We start from the raw sequence: 21,985 nt of genomic DNA, 5'->3' as shown, positions 1-21,985 counted from the left end.
TAAGAAGTAAGAAGGATGCCAGCAGCGAAAAGAGGTGGGGGCTCCCAAATGGGCTCTACTTCACTTTTTTGCAGTAGGTTAAATACACTGAATGTTTCCAGCTAATTCTTTAGGATAAGTTAAGAGTATAAACCTGTTTTGTTCCCGTTGCCTCCCAGCGTGCCCCCGATGACAGAGGCGGCGGCCAGGCAAGCCCTCCTGCGCTTCGTGGCCTCCCGATGCTGCTACGGGAGCAAAGCCGCAGGAGAGCTGGCCATCCGGCAGCTGCGCCAGCTGGGGACGTACCGAGTGAGTACCTCCAGACCCGGCGTCTTGGGCACCCCTTCTGAGCGGCTGGGATAATTTCCAATTACACAGTGACATCGGGCCACGAAGAACCATCCATTCATTAAGTTAAATGGCTTTCAACCTACTTTAAAAGCAGACATACAAGTGCTTTCCAAGGAAAGTCTACCTAAGTGCTGACTACAGGCTTTTATAGCTGAAAGGTCTATCATCTTCTACAGTAAAGCACCACCTCGGCAAAGCCTCTGGAAGCCTTCTCTTACATCCTAGCTTTGGCAAAAGAGCCCTTTCCTTAGTTAAACCACAGGAACCTGCTCTGCAGCTTGGTATTTTGGGCTCAGGCGAGCACAGAGTGACCTGTAATGCCACGCATCCCCCCCAGCTGTTGATTTATTCTGGTAATGTTTGATTCCACAGAAAACATGTGGACTTGGTTCCCTATTGTCGTTCCTCTCACTGAAAATAGTTATTGAGGATTTGGTGCTTGCTGCGGTTAGTCTCTGGATCTCGAGTCAGTCTTGGTTTGGGGAATCGATGCCCAGCAAACCAAAACGGTGGGTTCTGTGCCAGGGTTTGGTGCTGGTGCTGCCTGGGCAGCTGTCCAGGGGAGTGCTGCTGTGCCCACCCCTGCTCCCTTTTCTGGGGCTTCTTGGAGGGGATAACGAATGAGCATTGAGGAGCAGAGTGCTGGGAGTGCCCTTTGATAGGCACTGTGGGGCAGATGTTCCTTTACGCTAGTGTTTGTTCCACTTCTGAGATTATTCAGATTACTCACAAACATTATCTGGGCCTTTCCCAAAAAATAAGCCACAGGATTCTCCAAATAATGGCAAAACTCACTTTTGCTGTGAAAATGCCAACCTGTTTTTCTTATGCAAGTTGTACTCAGAGATGGAAGAGTCTGGGAATGCTCCCGAGACCCGTTATTAGCAAGCCACGGTTCAAATTTAAATGCCTGCTTTGTGCAAGTTGTCTTTGTGGTGAGTACGTGATTTTTCTCTTCTAGTATCGACTGGAGACGTTCAGTGAGTCAAGGTTAAGCGAGTGGGCGTTTGAGCCCTTCACCAGTAAGTGATTGCCCCGTATCCCACTGGAATGGCTCTTGTGGGACGTGCCACACATGTTGGAGCTGGGGTCTGTGGCAGCGCTCGCCATCCAGGGCTCGCGTGGCTCCTGGAGATGACTTGAGCCTGGTTTAACGTGCATCAGGTTTATCTGATCCCTTGTGGCTGTTTGCACTCCGCAGGGCCCGTGAAGCTGGGGCAAAATGCTTTCCTCTGCAGGTTTAGTTTGCTTTCCTCGTGTTGGGGGAGGTTTTGCATCATGCCCTGGGAGCAGAGGCCATTATTTCCCTGCCTCCGCGGCAGTAACTTCCTACCAAGTGCCATGTATACTCGAAGTTTGATTTGGGATGGGCACCTGCACACAGTGGAGCTCTTTACCAACCTGCTGAGGACTGTGGGGGACCCCTGCCCCTGGTTTTTGGGTGACAGCTGATCCCAGGTGCCCGCACAGGCCCGGGGGGTCGGCTGGGGGGCGACGGGGGCTGTGCCATGGTGGCAGGAGGATGCTCAGCACCTTGGGGTGACCATGGCACAGACCACATAGGGTCGGTCCCTGGTGCGACCCCCACATGGGGATGGGGAGTGATGTTGGCCGGTCCCCAGCAGCACCAGGAGCCCGACAGCATCCGAGCACCATCTCCAGCAAGGTGGATAAGACGCCATTCCCTCCTGCAGAGCCTGGAGCAGCCAGACCCCCCGGGGACGCCCCCCTCGACCCCTGGGACGTGGAGGTCAGGGCCCCCCCGCTCTTCCAGGGCCAGACTTGGCGCTGCCGGGTGCCCCACTCAGCGCTGGTCAGGGTGAGTCCTCGCTCGCTGTCGGCTGCTTGTGGGAGCCCCTTCCCTGGCTGATGGGCTCGTTGGGGCTCGGGGAGCAACCCCCAGCTGGGGCAGTGCCCCTCCTCAGGACCCTCAGCTCCTCAGGACGGTAGCGGGCACCTCACTACGGTTCTCCTTTTCTTGGGTTTTTCCTCATTAAACACCAGGGAAAATAGTCAGAGATCCCTTCTTCCTGGCGTTTTCTTCCTCTAGAAGTTTGAGGACAAATTGTGCTGCAGCCTTTTCAAGAAACAGCACTGGATAATCTTTCCTCTTTTGTTAATTTTTTTTTTCAACATTAGCAGAACATTTGTTTGCATGACAGTTCCCATTTAGCTTTTGACAAGCTCTATAGCTGGTCAATTTATTTTACTTTTTAAGTGATATGATGAATAAAGAAAAAAAAAATTACTTTCTTTTGCCAGCACTACATAGACGTTTGCCTTTGTTAAAAAATTATTATTTATGACTCCTTTAATGGTTGCACAGCACAATTTTATGGTGTTGATTCTGTCCCCTTAGGACCAGAATTTTATCACTGAATTTTGATGCAGGAGGAGTGCATGTGCGTAATACGAGACATCCGAAATCCCTGGGTAGCTCTGTGCATGAATAATCTTCTGATTTCAGGACTGTCACAGATGCCATGGTCACGGCCGGTCCAGGTGTGGGGTATGCCACGGGGCAGGTCGGGTAAGGAGCTGGGAAACCTTCCGCCAGGCAGCCTGCATTTCCTATTCCTTTAAGTTTGGGCTTCATTTGCGAAATTACATCATGTGCTATCTCATTTCTGTACTTATTATGAGGGTTGGAAGTCTGAGGGGAAGTTCTGTTTTATTCCCCCTTTGCCACCCTGTATCCCAAACCCACTCGTGTTCAGTCCAGTTTCCACCTGATGTTCCCGGGGTCTCTGCAGAGGTGCTGAATAGGGTTGTCAAAATCCTGCCCAGGTAGCAAAGACGCCTTACCCCGTCTCAGTCGATAGCCTACGTGTTATAATGGTGAGAGGGAACAGAGAATTTGCTCCTGCACTGTTGAAATGAGGTCAGATCTTAGGCATGAAATACGGCAAACTGGCTGCTGTCTTTCAGATATGCTCAGTTCTGTATTCGGGGTTTCCAAAGGGGAGAGGAGGCTTAGCCCAGGGGTGCAAGTACAGCTGCTAATCTGGCCTCCTGTCTTTATTTGTTCTTTTGCACAGATATTCCCAAAGACAACCAAAAGATGTATTGTTATTGCACTAAAATTGCCACTTAATTAAAGTTAATCTGATTAACTACAAATATTTAAATAAAAGTCTACTACTAACTACATTAATAAATAACAGTGGAAAAACATGTGTGTAAGAAAAAAGACATTTCAATCTAGATCGTGTGTCCAGTTTGCATCACTGGTGAGTTTGACTGGAATAACTAATTAATCCAGAGTCACAATTTATGAGCTATTTTGTCCATTCTTTTCATTTGCCATGTATGTACTTGGCATATACCTTCCTCTGCAAGCCTGAGTTAGCAATTATTCTGATAACATACATAAAAGCTTTTGATTTATAAACCTGACATGTTTTTATTCTGGCAGTCACTACCTATTTTAATTCTTCGGTGTATTTGTAGACGAGGTGTGTAACGTGCAAGGGATCCCGGTGGAGGCTAAAGCAGCAAAAGAGATGTCAGCTTTGTTCAGGTACAGGTCGCAAAAGGTACGATGGGCTCCTCTGCACCTCGGTTAGCGTGGCTCTGCTCGGACTGTATTGCTTCCCTTAGGCAATGTTTGCTCATGCAATGGTGTGGTTAGTGGAAACCAGTCATCCCAGTCCCACTGGCTTGGTGGAGGTTATCAGCTGAGGCTCTGCCAGTAGGAGGAAAATACTGGAAGGGTGGTAGGGGACAAAAATCCCTGAATCCAGTATGTTTGAGCCAAAACGGCTCCACTTGCCTGCTGCTGGCAGAGGTTACAGTGCAGAGCCAGGGCATGCTCTGCATGCCTGTGTGCTTTTTTTTATTTTCTACCATGAAGATCACCTAACAGATAAAGCAGTACAGCAGTAGCTTTATTCTCCAGGAAAACTGGTTAGAAAAAGCCTTTTCCACCTCTGATTTTTAAATGAACTTCCATTTTAACATCTATTATTCACTCTGTGTGGCCCACTCAGCATTCAGAAACCAGGCTGGTATCCCAGACTCATGAGATAAGCTCGTAAGCATTTGGAAAATAATAATTTTTGGCTCTCCTTTCTTCCATATTTTTTACCTTTCTGTTACAAGACTGTTGCATTTCCCAGCCTCTCTGGGAAACTGGAGAATGCTTTGGGTTTTCCAATGAAAGCAGAGTTTCTCAGACCTTCAGGAGTTGCGGCAGCAAAGAGGCTTCGAGTCTCTTGAGGTCCATGCTGTACCTCCTGTCCCAGGTCTCGGTGGGCTCAGCTCAGCTCAGAACACAGGGAGTGGGTGGTGGGATGGGGCTGGAAGGAGCCGGTCCAGGATGGCAGCAGCAAAATTCAGAGCTGCTCTTAGGTCCGGTTCCCGCAGCGCCCGCTTGGGGTTTGGCAGGTTTCACAGCCAGTGCAGCCTGGAGAATTATTACCACCCTCTGGTTTTTCCAAACACGAAACTTAACAGGCCTAAAAATGATCTTTAAGTGACAAAAAAAGAAGGCACTGTTCTAAAACTGTTTTGTTTATGTGGCTCCATTAAGTTTAAAATAACAGAGATGGTATCATGCATAATCATGGCAGTCATTTTAAAGCATGAATCCACTGGGGCTAATGATGGCTTGAAGAGCCTTAATGAATCAGTTGTTAACTGCTGCTAATCTGTGTTGCATTGATGCAATCAAAATGCTCCATGCATAAGCATATGCCTCCTGCATCTGTTAGAAGCACAGGAAGCAGCGTCTTCAAAGTGACGCTCGCCTTCCCACCGTTGTGTGGGGAAATTGTGATTATCCTTAATTAGATGTACAAATACATTCTTTGACTAATTCCACATTTACAAATAGATTTGAGGCTGGCATTAGTCATTTGCTTTTCCCAGCAAATATGCTATATCCCTTGAGTCACAGACCGGGGGAAGATGTATGTGCGGTGCATGTGCTATCGTTGACTCCTGTACTGCTGACCCAGCTGAGCTACACAAACAGCCTGAAATAAATCACCTTCAGGTCCGCAGACCTCTGACAGTGGGCAGCATTTACAGTCCTGTTTAAAATCCTTACTGTTGCATCCAAAGGTGCAATACCTGTTCTGGCCGGGGCAGCAAGACCTGTGCAACCTGTCAGGGAGAGAAAAAGCTCCAACATTTCAAGCAGCTGGTGATAACCTGGTAAGCAGCATGGGTAGATGTTCAGAGCTGTTACTTTTATTCCTTATTTTACTGCAAGGCGTGGGAGCTCAGCTGTGCTCCCTAAGGGGGAGCTGAGAGAGTACTTGCTGCCTTTGGTCAGGCAGAAACAGGGGCGTGGAGGGGCAGCTTTAGTCCTTAATGATGGCAGTCTTGTCCATGGGGCGTGGTGGGAGCTGAAGTGGGTTCACAGAGGTAAAGGATTGTCCAAGGTCACAAGAAAAGTCAGAAATGGAGACGGAGCGGCTGACCCTCTGCCTGGTACGAGCTTGCACAGCCCAGACCCAAAGACCCCGGCAGCCAGGAGCAATGTGGGGCAGTGGGTGAGCTCCTTTTTCTGGGGTTTTAGTGATGGCCCAAGGCTGCTGGCTGTGGTGTTGCTCTGGTATTTCCCATTTGGGAGCTCTAGTGCCAGAGATAACAGATGGGGCTGAAAAAGATCTTAGCCTGTGAGGTTTAGCGAAAATCTATTACCTGCCCTGCTGGGTGCTTCCTGAGCACTTTCCCGTTTTTGTACAAAATGGCTTCAATGACCCTATGTGAAGACCTTCATTTTTCAAAACACCATCTCCGTCCATCCTGAGAGATTGGAAATTGCCCCAGCCGTGTCCGTCATGCCGGTGGGATTGCTGGGGGCACGGGGGCCCCAGGGCTGCACTACCCCAGATAAGCACAGCTCTGCCAGATGAAACCTTCAGCTCCTTTGGAGGCCACCATCAGCCACTGACCACGCCTGTGTCCTACAAGGAATAGAGCAAAATGGTTCACTATAATCGGAGCCATGGCTTTGGAAAGGGAATATAAGACCTCTCCTGCCGCAAGGAGTTAATAGGTGTAGGAGGCTCTGAAAGCCATAAGGCAAGGTGATCACCATGAAGGTCTGATTTCAGGATTATTTATGCAAGAGTCATCCACGGTTGTTGCATATACAAGGTTATTAAGAAACTAATGCAGGAGTGCACAAAGGCTAGGCAGGCATGACTATTGTCCTCAGAAATCAGGGAGCATTCAAGCATTGTTCAGGCATTTAGAAAGAGCCTGGAGATAGCTCAGTGCCCTACAACCAGCCTCGGATCGTTCAGTTGTTTCCCCTCTCTCTTGCAGGAAGAACAATGTCTTTGAATTTGTTTCTGAGCATCATCTGAACTTCCCAGGAGAGCTGCTCAGCAAAGTCAGTGGAGAGAATATATTTAAAGATGAAAATGTGGCGGTGAGTGTGACTTATGGGGCCGGAGGGGATCCCTCCCCGAGCGGCTGTGAAGAAGGGTGTGTGTGAAATGGCTTCCAGCTGCGTGTCTCTGCAGGAAGAACAATGTCTTTGAATTTGTTTCTGAGCATCATCTGAACTTCCCAGGAGAGCTGCTCAGCAAAGTCAGTGGAGAGAATATATTTAAAGATGAAAATGTGGCGGTGAGTGTGACTTATGGGGCCGGAGGGGATCCCTCCCCGAGCGGCTGTGAAGAAGGGTGTGTGTGAAATGGCTTCCAGCTGCGTGTCTCTGCCGGTGGCCAGCGGGTGGCCTGGGCCCCGGGGAAACCCCTGGACACGGCGATAGCCAGTGCCCTCTCCTGTGGTGGAGCCGCTGAGTTCCTGTTCGTGGGACACAGCTTTTCCCATTTCTACAGTCAGGAGAAATGTAGGGAGCAATGGGATTACGAAATCTGGCAAAAGTGGGTCTTTTTCCATCAGCAGCCACTGGGAGATCGTGACTTTGCTCCTCCCTGCGGGGGCATTGGGGCCAGGGAGCTCTCAGGCTGGAACAGGAATGCTTTGGCAGGAGCAGGGGCACCCACAGGTGACCTGTGCGGTCTGACGGTGCGGCACCAGGACCAAAGCAAGAAGGTGGCTTCAGGCCATTGCCCCTAGGTAGTGCAGAGCATCCTTAGCTTCCTCTGAGGAACCGAGATGCTGGGTTTTCTGCCTGACAAAATGCGACCAACCCGTGCTGCAGCAGTCAGCGCTCAACCGCCCCAGGTTACTTTTGGTGGCCATTGCCAGACTAGCAGAAATCCCACCCTGGAGTCATTCTCCGCAGCTCTCCAGCAATAGCAGGAGACCTCCAGCAGCACATCCATCCCTGGGGCTTTTTATATTGTCCCTTGCACATTTTCCACTGCCTGCACAGCATCAGTGCCATTGGCTGCAGGATTTGCAGGGAGCGGGCATGGGACGGCGGCTCTTGCCCCTTGCTGGAGCGCCTGCGTGGCATTGCCATCAACCAGCAAACCCACCTGCCTGCACAGCCGCCGGGAGCTCATCCCGCAGGCAGCAGCTGATCCTGCCAGCTTTGGAGCCAGCGCAGAGGAGGTGCTGCTGCTGCCCGGGACCGCTCGCTGGGCTGCCGTGGGGACCTGTGGGTGCAGGGCCCTTAAACAAGATGTTCATCAATGCTGGACACCTCTTCTCCTCCAGCTCCTGTGGTACAGGGCTCCCAGAGGGAATCTGCCTCTGTATACCTGCAAAAGTCTGGGGCAAAACAGTCCGAAAATGGCTGAAGCACAGTGCTTTCCTACAGTCAATGCCATTTCTGTACTGCTCAGTTCTCAGCTTTATTTTTTTTTTAATGCGAATGCAAATGAGTGAGGATTTAACTGTGCCTTTTTATTATTTATTAGTTGTTTTGCAGTAACCTGTAGAAACTTTAGTCGTGTACCAAGACAGGGAGATAGGCACCATCCAAGCACGGACCAGCTCTCCCCCAGAGAGCTATTACTCAGTGTCATGCATCTGTAGTGAAGACTTTGCATCTGGTGTTGCAGAATCCCTTTGGGATTTGAATGATGCTTTAGCATCTGAGTCACTCTCCAACGAATGCTTTAGACCTGAAGTCCTATGAACATTAAAATCAGTGGGCCTCTCACATAAATGGCTATCACTCCTGGCTATGCAAGAAGTAGCTGCATTCATGAGTAGTTCTGCTTCGCCCACAAGCCCCGTATTTCTTCTGTAAATTGTTCATATGCTGGGGGAAAACAGAGAGGCTTTAAAAAAACCTTTCAAATTTAACAGTGCTGCGCTGCTGGAAGAAGGCGACAGTGAATCCTGTTGGGGCACAGAGTCACAGAGTCACCCAGTGCCAGTTTTTAACCAAACCTGCCAGCTTGGGAACAGCAGCCTTTCCCTGCCACTGTCCTGCTCCACAGGCAGCACTAACCTCTGTCTACAGAGGCACGGTACCTGTTTTGGTACACGGTGCCTTTGGGACTTTGAGCTTAGTATTTATTCTGTTTATTTCCATTATATGCCCAGGTCTTTCCTTGCGTGTGCCGGTAACAGGTGAAATGAATGTGTTTGTGCCAGACAAATAGGGTCTCTCTTTTGCGCAGTTGGGTTTATTTCTTGCAGGTGTACCCCATCATCGACTTTCCTGAACCCGAGATCTCCCTGGCCTCGCAGCGAGCCATCGCAGAGCACAGCGCGGCGTTTGCCACGTCCTCCCGCATCCTCCAGCAGGTAAGGGGGGAGCCCGGAGCGGAGCCGCCTGCGCGTCCCCCCCCGGCTGCTGCGCACCCCTGCCCCCAGGGGGTCAGCTAATGATGGTTGATTAGTGAGCTTGGTTAGACACAATAAGATGTTGAGAATAGTAACCGATTTCATTTTTAATTTAGAGGTGATCTTTAGCAAGTGAAAAAGAAATTCTAATTATCAAAGAAATCTTAATTATCAAGTGAAATACCAGGGAAATAATTTTTTAGAAATGTATTGAAAGATGTAGGTGACTGCGGTTATTATTGTTCCTTTTGCCTTTTCAAAGCCCCGGCAAACATTATTTATTACCACTATTTTTATCTTAGAAGCTAATTTTGAATAAACATTAAGATCCCACTCCATCTGATTCTCGCTAGAGTTTTGTAATCTGTGTTGCTGCTATTATAAATGTGATTGCAAATGCAAAAGTTTAGCTAGAACATACTGTCTTTTCACCCACAGGAAAGAGAAGGTTTCACATTAAAAATGCAAGTAAACTGAAAGACCAAAATAAACTTAAACGGAGATGGTTTGATTTTCCATGTGGTCTGTCAAAACCAGCTCTTTGGCAAATTTCTGTCTTCCAACTTAATTCCAGCCTATAATTTCCACTTCTCAGCATCAAAGGCAGTTTGTTCACTAGATTGCTGCACACCAGCCAAAGCATCCTCTAGCTGTATGAGAAAGCAGGTGCTGAAAACCTCCCGCCCTGCCAAACTCCCAGCACCACGTGGTATTTATGCCGGTCCGGGCTGCCTTCTGCCGGCGCTTTCCCCACCACTGGATTTTTCATCCCCTCTGCTTGTTGTTGGCTGAAGTTCTTCTGCTTAATAATCAGCATCTTTTGGAGAAAGCTGGGGGGAAATCTCTTCTTCTTTGCTTGGCTGACACTATTCTGGCTTCTTACGACGTTGGCTGTGTGTTGGAGGTAAATATCAAGACCATAGATACCCTCTGGGGTTAGAGGGGCTGGAGCCCGGCAGACTTTGCTGGGCTCATTGAGCTTTATTTAAAACTGAGACCTTGCACATATAATTGCAGCAGGAGGTGAGAGCCGGGGTGGGCGCCTGCCCCTCGGCTCCGTGAGGGGTTGCTGCTGCTCAGCAGCTCCCGGGGCTGCACCGGCTGCTCAGGAGACCTGACCGTCTGCTGGGCACCGCTCAACTCCCCTCCCTCTCTCATCCCACCTAGCAGCCCTAAGGGGCTGGTGTGTGTCGCTGGGTTTGAGCTGGCGGCAGTCCTGGCTGATCACAGATGAAAAATTCACCAAAACTTGGGTTGGGTTGGTGTTAGGGAAAGGCAGGAATTGCTAAACTTGTTCTGCAAAGAAAAGGAAGGAGCAAAGCAGGGCCCTCCATGAGGAGATAAGGTGCCACTGCAGCACTGATACCAGCCTATCTCCTGTAATTCAGCCATGAATAATAATTACCAGCTAAGTGGAGATGAAAGCAGCTTCCTTCCCCCTCAGACAGGGAAGGGAGCAGAGCAGCAGGGGTTAAATCTGCAGCGATTTCTGCTGCAGTAACACAGCACAGTGCGGCCCATCACGGACATTTCTTCCTGCTTCTAAGGGACAGAGGTGATGTGTGTCCACAAAGGTGGTGATTCACCACCGACGCCAGTGTTTGCTGGTGCACATCCAGACTCCCGTGGCTCCCCCATGTTCTCAGGGCAAGGACAGGGAACCGCGTTCACACACAGACCTCAAGCACGCATGAGACGGGGGCATACGCTAACACACCGAGGACTGGAAACAAGGGCTTAAAGGATTCAAGGAATTAACTTAAATAGCTATAAATGCAGTAAAAGTGGTCTGGTATGCCAGGGCCAAAACATGCTAGCTCCATGCTAGCTGCAGCTAGGGGAATTTTTGATGGCTGTAGTGATGGGCTGGTGGGTCTCCATGAGATTTTTCTTTCCCCCTTCACAAAGCAGCAGCTCTCTCAGACCTGCGAGGCTTGTGGCTAAAAGTTGGGGCTTTTTTCCTCTCTGCATATGTTGGTCTAAAGCGAGATACAGCATCTGCTCCAAACTGCTTGTTTAAATTGAGCTTTTCCTTTCCTTTCCCAGCGTCAAACAATCGAGCTAATCCCCATCACAGAAGTTCACTACCAGTATTCAGGGAAGCCTTACCTCTACTACATCTATGGGCTTGAAAACAAGGTGTATGCACTGGACTACCCCGAGAGGTGCTGCTGCGGCTGCACCATCGTCTGAGACTCGGTGCTGGGAGAAAAGCACAATTACTGCAGCAATCACCCAGCAAACCCCCTGCGCCTGCGGGGACTCGGGGATGCTCCAGGACCTTTCCCACCGCACCAGGTGCGCTTGCGTCTGCAACAGAGGACTGCAAAGAAAATGAAGAAGGGGAAGAAAACCATGATGCCCCTCCCTCCAAACCACTTGTATCTCAGAGTCGGGGCCAGCTCCAGGCCTCCCGCTGGGTGCAGGATCAGGCCTTTGGGTAAAGATTTCCCCCCGTGAATGTTTTCCTTTCTTGTTGCAATGCTCTATCATTAAAGTGATGCTTATTGACAGAGATATTTTCAGTCCAGCTATGCAGTTTATGACTGGTGCCTGCCTTTCCCTGTTTTATTTGTCAGTTTTCCTGAGTTGCTACATAATCTATAATGATATATTTCAAAATGTCTCCAGTTAGCCAATCTAACTTTAAAGGATTTCATTTTAAAATACCCATTAACATCATCTGAGGGGTGGTTGTACCAATATGAAAATTGTCTAAGAATAAAAGGCTCTTGTGGTACGTGCTGCGTGCGACGCCCTGGCGGCTGCAGGGATGGGGAGAGCAGGAGGTTGGGGGGGAGGGTTGCAAAGGCGAGAATATGGCAGCCGGCGCGGGGCAGGGGGGGGGGAGGAGTGGGGGGGGGAGGACGTGGGGCCACCCCTGTGCCTGTGGGCTGGGGGGGACGAGCTCTGCCCCTGGGGACCCACTCCCAGGTCTCATCCAGGCAAGGGTTATTGGCTCAAGTGCCTGCAGGAGGCAGTTCTCCACGGCTCCTCCTTTGCTTTTTCTATCACCAATCTTGCAACGTCTATCTCAGAAAAGCTCGCAGGAACACCTCGGCTTGCCTTGGGTTTAAGGCTAATTTAATTTAAGTGCAAACACTTGTGTTTGCAGCATAGAGCTTGAGGAGATGAAGCAAACAGACACTAAACAGTTCAGAAATGTGCAAGCAAACAGAAAGACACCAACACTCATATTTAAAAACAAACCGAACAACCCTCCTCTCCTCCCCCGTGATCTTTTACATAGTTCTTGTGCTGTTTGGGGCCTAATGGAGGTATTTTGCATGGGTGGAACTGGCAGCCCCCAACAGACTGCTGCATCCAATGGGGATGTGCTCGCCTGCAGCCTGGCGCTCTTGTCTGTCATTGAAGTGCCAGCTGAGTTAGTAGGTTATCGCAGCAAAATCCGCATGGGAGAAACACAGCTCGAGGGGCTGGGAAGTTTTTAAAAGATAAAGACCCATTTGTCAGCTTGAACGGGGATTGTGAGGGGTGAGAATAAGGAAAAAATGACTGGGGAAAGACATTTAGCAGCCGACAAATTTTAAACAAGTGAGTTGAACGTTACTTCGTATAGGAAGTGTTTTCTAATGCTATTTCTAAAATGAAAAAAACCATGCAGTTTCTGCTAATGTGTAAGCAGAGAGGATGAGAGGGAGCGAGGGAGAGAGGAGCTTTCCTGATTTTGCTGTGGGGGGAGAGGCACAGGCAGCAGCCGCTGTCCTGGCACAGAGCGATGCTCCCCTGTGCTGGCCCCAGCACAGAGCGATGCTCTCCTGCATCGGCCCCAGCACCGAGGCTGCCCCCAGGCTGGGTGTGCTGGGGTGTCAGATCAGAACCGGTTTCAGCCGTCACCGACCCAGCTTTACTGGGGGATTTTGCAAGCAGGAGCACCATGCAGGCATGCTCTGAGGTCTCGGTTTGGGCAGGATGCCGAGAGCCACAGGCAAACGGGCCGTTGTGCTCACGGGAAAGGACTTGCAGGGAAGTGCGGCCGGCGCACCACCTCTGCAGCCTGCTCTCTCTGGGGTTGGTGTGGCTCTGAGGGGCCGCTGCCGCCGAGCGCTCTGCAGCAAAAGGGAACGCAGGCACTAACGGCCTTCTTATTAAAACACGTATTTTAAAGGGGTTTTTTGATGGCTAATTCTGGACTGGTTCTTTACCCTGTGCATGCCCATATAAGTGTGCCCCAGAATAACACCGAAACTGTTCCTAACAAAAGTTTGTTCAATCTTTAAAGGATGTCACTTCAGGGCAAACCCTTCACTTCAGAGCTTCGGGACTCCAGAGCACGAAGGAGGTGAGAGCAGGTTTCCCTAGACAGCACTGCAGGATGCACATGCAAAGTTGTTCCTTCCCATATATACATATATATGCGCACATATACATATATACACATCTATACATATATGTGCAGATTCAGTAAAACTTAAGATAATCTTCAACACATATACATATAAGTGTGTGTGTGTACTTACATATAGATATATGTGCATTTTCTATAGCCAGGCCCGGTGGAGCAGGCCAGCGGGGCACATAAATCAAGCAGGCTGCCTGCCTGGCAGTGACAGATTGTTTTCAGCAGATGCATCTAATGCAGTTTTAGTCTGGCCTTACTCGGGTTAAACAAGTCCCTAACCTGCGTAAGGCTGAAAAATGACCCTGATCCTGCAGCTCATTGTACCGGGTGGCCCATGCAGCACAGGGCAGCAGGCGCCAGTGTTGGTGCCGGGGTCCCCTGGAAAGAGCTGCAGGACCCGAGGAACCATCGGCTGTGGTCATGAGGAGCTCATGCTGCTCACATGCAGGAGCTTCATTGCAGTCTCTGCAGCCACAGCCAGGGCTTGGTTTTGTCTTGTTTGAAGGGTTAAACCTGGGCGAGAGCTGAGCTGCAGCCCTCTCATCCCATCACCACTCCTGCACCCCCAAAGCCCATGCAGCTTGCAGCTGGGCAACAAAACCCCTGGGGAGATGTAAACTGCTGCGCATCAGCATGGAAATGGGTATGACTTGCTGCACACACAGAAGGTAAATTGTTGAGAAGAACAACAACAAAAGAGAGCACATAAAGAGCTGGAAATGGCTCCCATATGTCAGGCAGTTAGGGCTGGCAGGGGAGAAGGGAGATAAGGGAGGTGCAGGGGTGCTCAGCCCCTGGGATGCTGCGGGGCACAGGGGCTAGGGGCTGGGAGCCGTCCTGCCCTACAGTGACAGGGCTAGCAGCGAAATGCAACCGGCAGCCATTCCCAGGCAGGGTCCCGTCCTCTGCAGAGGGCTGGACCTGAGGCTGTTGGAGGGTACCTTGCTGTTTGAGAAGACCACACAACACCATCACGGCAAAGAAAGAGGAAAGAAAGGAGGGTGTTTTTCTTCTGAGCCACCAACAGAGAGGGACCAGACAGTTTGGATAAGCTTTAGAAGCAATCTAAATAGCCTAAATAATCATCAGGCCAGATTCCTTCTGGACTGAGCAGTTGCTAGTGGTTGTTCAGAAACAAATACAAACCCCACTTCGCTCCCATCAAGTCATTTTTGAAGCACAAGATAAACTTCATCCTCTCTGCTGCTGCTGCCAGGGTGAAAAGGGCCAAACAGTGGTCTCTTAACAAACAGCACCCTGATCCCGCCGCGGCAGCCGATGGGCAGAGGGATGGCTGGTCGGACATCCTCTGTCTGCAATACCCCTGCTCCTGCCCTTCCCTGCACTGTCCCAGTACCACCGGGGCCAGGGGCAGGAGTGATCTCGGGGCCTTTAGCTCGCTGCTTTCTGCTAAATGCTCAAACCTCCCTGTGTTCCTGTGCTCGGGGAAACGCTGCGGCCACCGATGTCTTACCTGGGCACAGGAGAGGGGGTCAGAGGCTGTGGGAGGCAGCGGGGCCGTCAGCCCTTCCCGCCCCCACGCGCTGGGCTTCTGTCCCTGTGCTGAACCGTTACCCAGCCAAGGCGGGACGAGCATCCCTGGACGAAGGCGCACGTGGGAACGAGGGACTGACACCCAACACCGGGTGCCGCCTCCCCCCGTGACGGCCTTGGGGTGGGAGTCCTGCCATTCCTGGTGGTTTTTTTAACGGAACTTACAACTATATTTAGATCAAAAATAAATACATTCTTGGCTTGAGCACACTTTTCAATGCCTGATGAATGAGCAGGACCTCTTTCACAGGAAACTATAAAATTCCCAGGGTGATGGCTTGCCTCTGCTGAGGCGAAGGGAAGCAGAGCTCTGCACTCCTGCTGCGCCTGCCAGCCTGTGCTCAATGTCTTCACTAGCAGAGAGGACTGGACATTACTGTTATTAATAATTGCACTACTATGTTTATTAATAATGCTGTATGGGAACGAGGAAAGAAAAATCCTTATCCTGTGTTTTAAAGAAAGCAAAGCTTTGTAAGGCCCTGCTGGGTGAGACCAGAGGCACCCTGGTCTGGCTGGACCATCAGAGATGCTGTTTGAGGGCAGTATCTGAGCGTGGCCATTTTCTGCCATCTCTTCCCCTCATGTTTTCCAGCACCATAACTAGGGATGTTTGGGGGCCTTGGCTAGTCCCTTTATATCTCTTTTTGAGCTTGCTGCCCAGGAATTCATCCAGCCTGTGTACCTGTGCAGCCGCCCGGGGTAACAAATGCCGCGGACGCAGGCTGCAGCTTGAGCACAGCTGTAGGTTTGCTTAAATTGACTGTTATTTCAGTGGCTGCAGCATGTGTCTGAGTAACCTCTCGGTGGGGGCCCCATCTGCGATGAAGGGAGCAAACTCTGCTGGGTGAGTCCAAAGTTTCCCACTGCCCTCCTGCCCCCTGAGTCTTTGAGGGTTTATAAAACAAGTTCGATCTTTTGACACAACAGCCCCTAAATGCAATTTCATCCAATAAACATGATAAACTCATCGCAGAGGCCATGCTTTCAGCTCATACTCTTCTGTTCTTGGTGACAGAGGAGCGCAGCATCGCAAAAGACAGGAGGTGGATGGATTCCCGGTGGGTTTGGCTGGGCTCCCCCCATGGACCCCCCTCCCTCCAGCCCTTCTCCGCAGCTCTGTCTTTCCCCAGGGCCCCGAGCACACAGGGATAACCCAAACACCTCCTGCACGCCAGGAGGGATGAAGTCTTGCACTGAAGCCTACCAGCTTCCCGCTGGCTCCCCTGTCCCACCCAGGTCCCCTGCGGCCCCCAGGGCCACCGGTGCCTGCTCCAGCCCCGGGAGCTGCAGGCAGCAGCGTGGGGTCCGGGAAGAAGGAGCTGTGTGCTCCCCTTCCCCACTTCTTCAACTCAGTTTAGGTTCCTCTGTGTGTTTTTGCTTCTAGCACCTTTCAAATAACATTTCTTCTACCTGCTAGAGCAGTTCATTGCTTTACATTGAAAAGCCAAAAGCATACTGAAGAAACTCTTCAAAAAAACAGTATCTTCCCAGGAAAAAAATTCTCACTGCATTGATCTGTCCATCTATCTTAGCACTGAGATTCTTCACATACTGACCTCCCGACACAGCCTGCTTTTGTGGAGAAAACTGCTCTGAATTAGGCTGGTTTTTCTCTCATCCTTCTGGGTCCTGGAGGGTTTTTTTTCCAGCATCTGAGGCTGTGCGGGGCTCTTGCACTCTCAACATGGTAATATCATATCTGTGTTTTGCTCTTGCTAATCATCAGTCAAACTCCCATTTTAGGACATATTTTCACTAAAATGCTGCCTTATTTGGCTTTTTCCTCTCTGCGATTCCGGTGACATCACCCACCAAGCAGTCGATTCAAACAGCTATCGCCCCAGCGAGTCCCTGCGCAGCAGAACAGGGAGCCTCTGTGCCGGGGGGTGAGGGGGGGCACGGGGCTGGCATCCCCTCCCGGCAGGGACCTGCGGACGGCGGGGCCGTGAGCCCAAAATGCAGCCCGAGCAGCGGTGGGGTCTGTGTTTGAAGGGAGCTTTAAACCTTCCTCCACAGCCCAGAGACTGGGATGCGCTGGGGCTCTGCTGCTGGCATGTGGCCAGCGTGCCGAATCCTGCCCCGGCACCTGGGCGTATTTAAGTGAAAATCTCCCCCCAAGCCACCCACTGAGCCCCCTCTTACACATATCTCTCATCCTTCTGGGTCCTGGAGGGTTTTTTTCCAGCATCTGAGGCTGTGCGGGGCTCTTGCACTCTCAACATGGTAATATCATATCTGTGTTTTGCTCTTGCTAATCATCAGTCAAACTCCCATTTTAGGACATATTTTCACTAAAATGCTGCCTTATTTGGCTTTTTCCTCTCTGCGATTCCGGTGACATCACCCACCAAGCAGTCGATTCAAACAGCTATCGCCCCAGCGAGTCCCTGCGCAGCAGAACAGGGAGCCTCTGTGCCGGGGGGTGAGGGGGGGCACGGGGCTGGCATCCCCTCCCGGCAGGGACCTGGGGACGGCGGGGCCGTGAGTCCAAAATGCAGCCCGAGCAGCGGTGGGGTCTGTGTTTGAAGGGAGCTTTAAACCTTCCTCCACAGCCCAGAGACTGGGATGCGCTGGGGCTCTGCTGCTGGCATGTGGCCAGCGTGCCGAATCCTGCCCCGGCACCTGGGCGTATTTAAGTGAAAAATCTACCCCCAAGCCACCCACTGAGCCCCCTCTTACACGTATCTCCGGTATGTAACACGGTGTGTTACAGAGCACGCACGGAGATGTGGGTACCGCGTCCGTGCTACTTCTCGTGGCAGAGCCGGCAGCTCGGCTGGCCCGCAGCAGTGCCCGGCGATGGCGAGGCGGCTCCAGCCCTGCGGGCTGCAGCAAGCCGGGGTTTTTCCACACCGGTAGTTTTCCTCTCCCTGCCCGCCCTGCGGCTCTGGCCGATCTGGCAGTAATATTTACTGGTGACGAGACCAAGTAAATTGGTGGCAGCTCTGCAGTGAATTAGAGGTGCTATTTCCGCCGGTACAAGCCAGACATCTTTTGCCCTCGGAATAACAATAATCCAGCTTCACGGCTTACATGAAGGTTTCTGTTCTAAATCCTACTGCTCCCAAACTCCACTATTTACTGAATAATCCACATGTACAACGTCAGACTGTTTCCAGCCTCGGCAGAAGATCACCCAATGGGGTTTTCTTTCGCTGTCCCAGTCACAAAGCATCGTAGCCTGTGACTGCTCGGCAGCCGGTTGTTCTTGCCTGGCAGCCCTGGCTGGAAGGGGAGCACCGGTCCTGACAAACGTGTGACGATGAGACCAGTGTCTTAATTGTCAATTATTTGCCCTGGGGAAAGAGGCATTCTCCCACTGGGACAGGCTAAGAAACTGCTACCAAAGTCCTGCCCTCGCGTGTTTGCAGGCAGCGGGGCTGTTCTCCGGGCCGGTGCTCCCAGCTCTATCGCCCAGCAGATCCGACACCGCGCCGGGGCGGCTGCCTGCCCAGCGCTGGGCACAGCATGGCTGGGGTGGCAAGGGAGAACTGGTTTTATTTCCTTGGGATGCCTTGGGACAACCAGCTTTATTTCCCTATTCCGGAACTTTCTTCTTGGCATGTCAGAAATTCACAGCCCAACTCTACAAATCTCCTTTTGGCTGAAACCCCACTATAAAAAAAAACTGTGCCAAGAGCTAATTAGAAATAAAAAGAAGATTAATTTCGAAAAATCAGATGAAGTGGGATATTTCTGGATTAGGGATATTTGCTGATTGCATAAACCCAAACAAAACAAAACTCGCATATGAACGACTCCTAAGAGATAAACCAATTTATTTTGCTACATTTAAGAATTAATCTGAGTTGTTTTATTACAAGAAGTGGTTTTGCCAGCTCATGCTGCCGGTATTTCTGGCAATAAATTGGCTGAGGACTGTTTAGTTTGGGATGTCCATCGCTACCGGCTGGGACCGGGTAGCCGGGGCCATGGTCACACAGTGCCCATCCCTCAGGGATGCTCCTTCACTCCCGCCTTGGGAAACCCTATTTTTCAGTGCCATGTACCTTGTGGGTGATGAAATGGCTCGGGGACGCGTTCTGGGGGGAAAGGGAGCAGGACAACCTTCGGATCAGCTTTCAGCTGGGGATGTGGGAGCTGCTGCAGGTGCCGGTCGGGGGGTGCTCCTCCGGGCACCCCTCCACGTCCCTGCCACCAGAGCACGAACAGGACCTTGCCAGGGAGACGACAAAGAGTTGTTGTACACATTTTCCAGTGTAAGCTGCTCTAATTATTTATAATGAGAACCTAGAGAGCGGAAAAACATAACAAAACCCATATTTGAGGCAATATTCATGAAGCAGCAGCGAGAACTGTGGTAATCCCTTTGGTAACTTCGTGGGTGCTGGAGACCCATCGACTTCTTGCATCTATTTTTGACATGGAACAGCTCAGATGGTGAAGACATCAGCTGGCCATGCTTGCCCTGCTTTATGAAAAACAAGGAAATACCTCTCCCACGCAGGAAGGGAAGGAAAAAAGCCCTTACAAGTGAATGCAAGGGTCAGCACAGGAAACCCTGCCGCCGTCTCCCTCCCCAGGAGGCACCTCTGTGGGCAAACGCGCGCTGGGGCTGGGGCTGGCTGGGTCGCTGCTCAAAGCAAGGCAAAGCGCAGAGCAGCACAGCAACGCACCGGTCGGGGCAGTTCCTCACCAAGGGAGCCTCCTCCAGAATAAGCCGGGCTCCACGGAGGGTACTGCAGCTCGCCTGGGCTGCTTTATTTCTAAGGAGATGCTATAGATGCTCAGCATCTACTCGCGCGGTAAGTGGGTGCACGCAGGGGAGAGCAGCACCAGTGGTTTATCCACCGCAGCAGACTGCTCGTGCAATGGTTTCCCTGCCAGGGATTAGAGCAGGGTGCTGAACACGGGTCTCTGTTTAGGAAACAAATGTGCAGAGCCCTGCTGCTGTGCAGTTCAGGACCTTGTAGCAAAATATTGGTCGTAGGCTTGCAGTTCCTGGGGAGCGCTGGTGATCTGAGGCCGGCCTGTCTGGCCAGCTCCGTTTGGCTGGGAGGGCAGAGGCATCCTCTACAGAGGCGCCGAGATCACAAGGCTTTCTCCACTGCGCCTGCTAAATCGGAGGAAAGCAACAGAAAAACCAAATCTTTAATAATGTGCAAGGAAAACACTAATTAGACACATTCTGTAGCCGACTGAAATGCAGCATTAGCAGGCCTTTTTTTCTTTTTTTCCTTTTTTTTTCACTCCTGGCCATGTTACTCCTTTCCCCAGACAGATGACATGTTTATTTGCCTGAGCTGTAGCTGGGAGCTTGTACAGTCTTATCATTGTCAAAGCACAGCCGAGCAGAGAAGCGATTTTATCTTTTGCTCTCTGCTATTTTTGCTCCTTCAGGGCTGCCCTTGCAATAGAAAAGTAATTAGCAATTGGGCAGCAGCTCAAAAGAGGTTGCGTGATCGTCTGTGGAGCTCCTTGCTTTCCCAGACAAGCAAATGTTTTTAAGTCTTTATGTAGTTCTTGGGTTCAAAATTACTACGAATTAATTACAGGGCTCGCTATCATAAAAGAGTATGTTTTTAAGGACAAGAAAATACATTAATTGGTTCAGGCACTAAGAACATATGAAATAAATTGAATTTCATTTGGGGATTAAGGAGCAAAATCTAGGGAGGCTCCAAGACAAATTTGAGAAAATACAATAGCTGCAGTTAATTGAAGTGTTTCAACTGCATTTTTTTCTTAACCATTTGAAATTTGTTTTCCCAGAATCGGAATCTCTCAGAGAGCTGTGATTTGGGCTCAGACACATCACTTTATATTTAATACTTCAAAACTAACTGGAATTTTGCATCCAGCTGCAGTTAAACGCCATGCCAGGATACTTAGATTACTGTCAGCGTTTTATTTTTACAGGGGGATTCTGCTCGTTCTCTTCCTTTCCAGTTCTCCGCTGGCTTTTTCCCAGCTGAACAACCTGGCGGCAGTGCTGGGACAGGGGCACAGACCCCACTTCAGCAACCGACCACGGCTCCTGGGAGGGGGGGATGCTGCAGGGGCTGCGCGGGGCCCGGAGCACCCAGGGCACTGTGAGCACCCAGGGTGCTGCTTCTGCCTGGCCGGGGGAGGCTCCCGGGGGCATGCACAAGCGTTTGAACTGCTTGGACCACCATGCCTTTGATCCAGCAATCACGGCTCTGGTTTCTTTGCTTCCATTTGTTTTGAATTCATAGGAAAATAGTAGCGCCCTGATGTCCCAAGCGGGGCCAGCAGCACCCGGCAGCACCCACCCTGCGGCGGGTGCTGGGAGCCTTGTGTGGCACTGGGAGGCCGGATCCGAAACCCTGCATGGCTGCAAACCGTCAGACACACACCATGGTGGTGGCAGCCTCTGCACCGGCTCGTTTCGTTGTTCCTCTGCTCCCAGCTGCTCCCACCTCAGCTCCTTCCAGAGAGCGGTATAATTTCAGTGACATTTCACCACCGCTTTCAGATGTGGCTTGTGCACTTGCTGACATTACCAGGGAAAGATTTATGAGCTGTATGAAATAATAATAAAAATTTCTATTTTATTCTAAGCCACTTGAAGGAAAAGAACTCCTTTCTGCATTAAAACAAACAGAACAAAGGAAACACTGGGATCGTGTTCATCCTCAGAGGCACGTGGGGTAACAGCACTACTACAAAGTTAGTGCAAAATGGGGAACCTGCCTCTGGAGCAGGCTTGGCACGTCGCAGATTCTGTTTTATGCAGTAAATCATTAAAAAAAAAAAAATCCTTTCATCACTCTTACTGACATTTGCTCAGCCGACATTAAAAATTGCAGTTAAAAATGACAAAGCTGAAATCCAGCTGAAAGTTACCTGGAGCCCTGGAACTGCTATTAACGGTTGTGCAGTCCCAGGGTTGTTTCTTATGAAAAGTGTAAGAGCAGCAACTGCACACCATTATGCTTGAGCAAGACTTGGAGGATAAGTTGCATGAAATAATAACATCTGATGAAATATGGTGCAAGCTGGACCCCGTCGATGGTACCCATAAACTCACCAGCAATCTTCAGTGCTGTGCAACGGGGCTGGGTTTGGTGCGATTACCTCCATAAA

The 21,985-nt window shown here is 50.6% G+C and overlaps 1 protein-coding gene across 1 annotated transcript; it reads left to right on the top strand.

Annotated features, from left to right (window-relative positions):
* The first annotated feature begins 158 nt into the window (after positions 1-158).
* Positions 159-11,190, top strand: SSUH2 (ssu-2 homolog (C. elegans)). Its single transcript, XM_009283671.2, has 9 exons — positions 159-288; positions 1,292-1,352; positions 2,025-2,149; positions 2,798-2,860; positions 3,781-3,866; positions 5,395-5,487; positions 6,610-6,715; positions 8,851-8,958; positions 11,044-11,190. Exons 1-9 carry the CDS (start codon positions 169-171, stop codon positions 11,188-11,190), a joined length of 909 nt encoding a protein of 302 aa, XP_009281946.1. The 5' UTR covers positions 159-168.
* Positions 11,191-21,985: the final 10,795 nt, after the last annotated feature.

This window comes from Aptenodytes forsteri, unplaced genomic scaffold (assembly GCF_000699145.1).
Source record: "Aptenodytes forsteri isolate BGI_AS27 unplaced genomic scaffold, ASM69914v1 Scaffold267, whole genome shotgun sequence".
NCBI lineage: Eukaryota > Metazoa > Chordata > Aves > Sphenisciformes > Spheniscidae > Aptenodytes > Aptenodytes forsteri.
The sequence above is the reverse complement of the archived record's forward strand: the minus strand, read 5'-3'. Positions and strand labels throughout refer to the sequence as shown.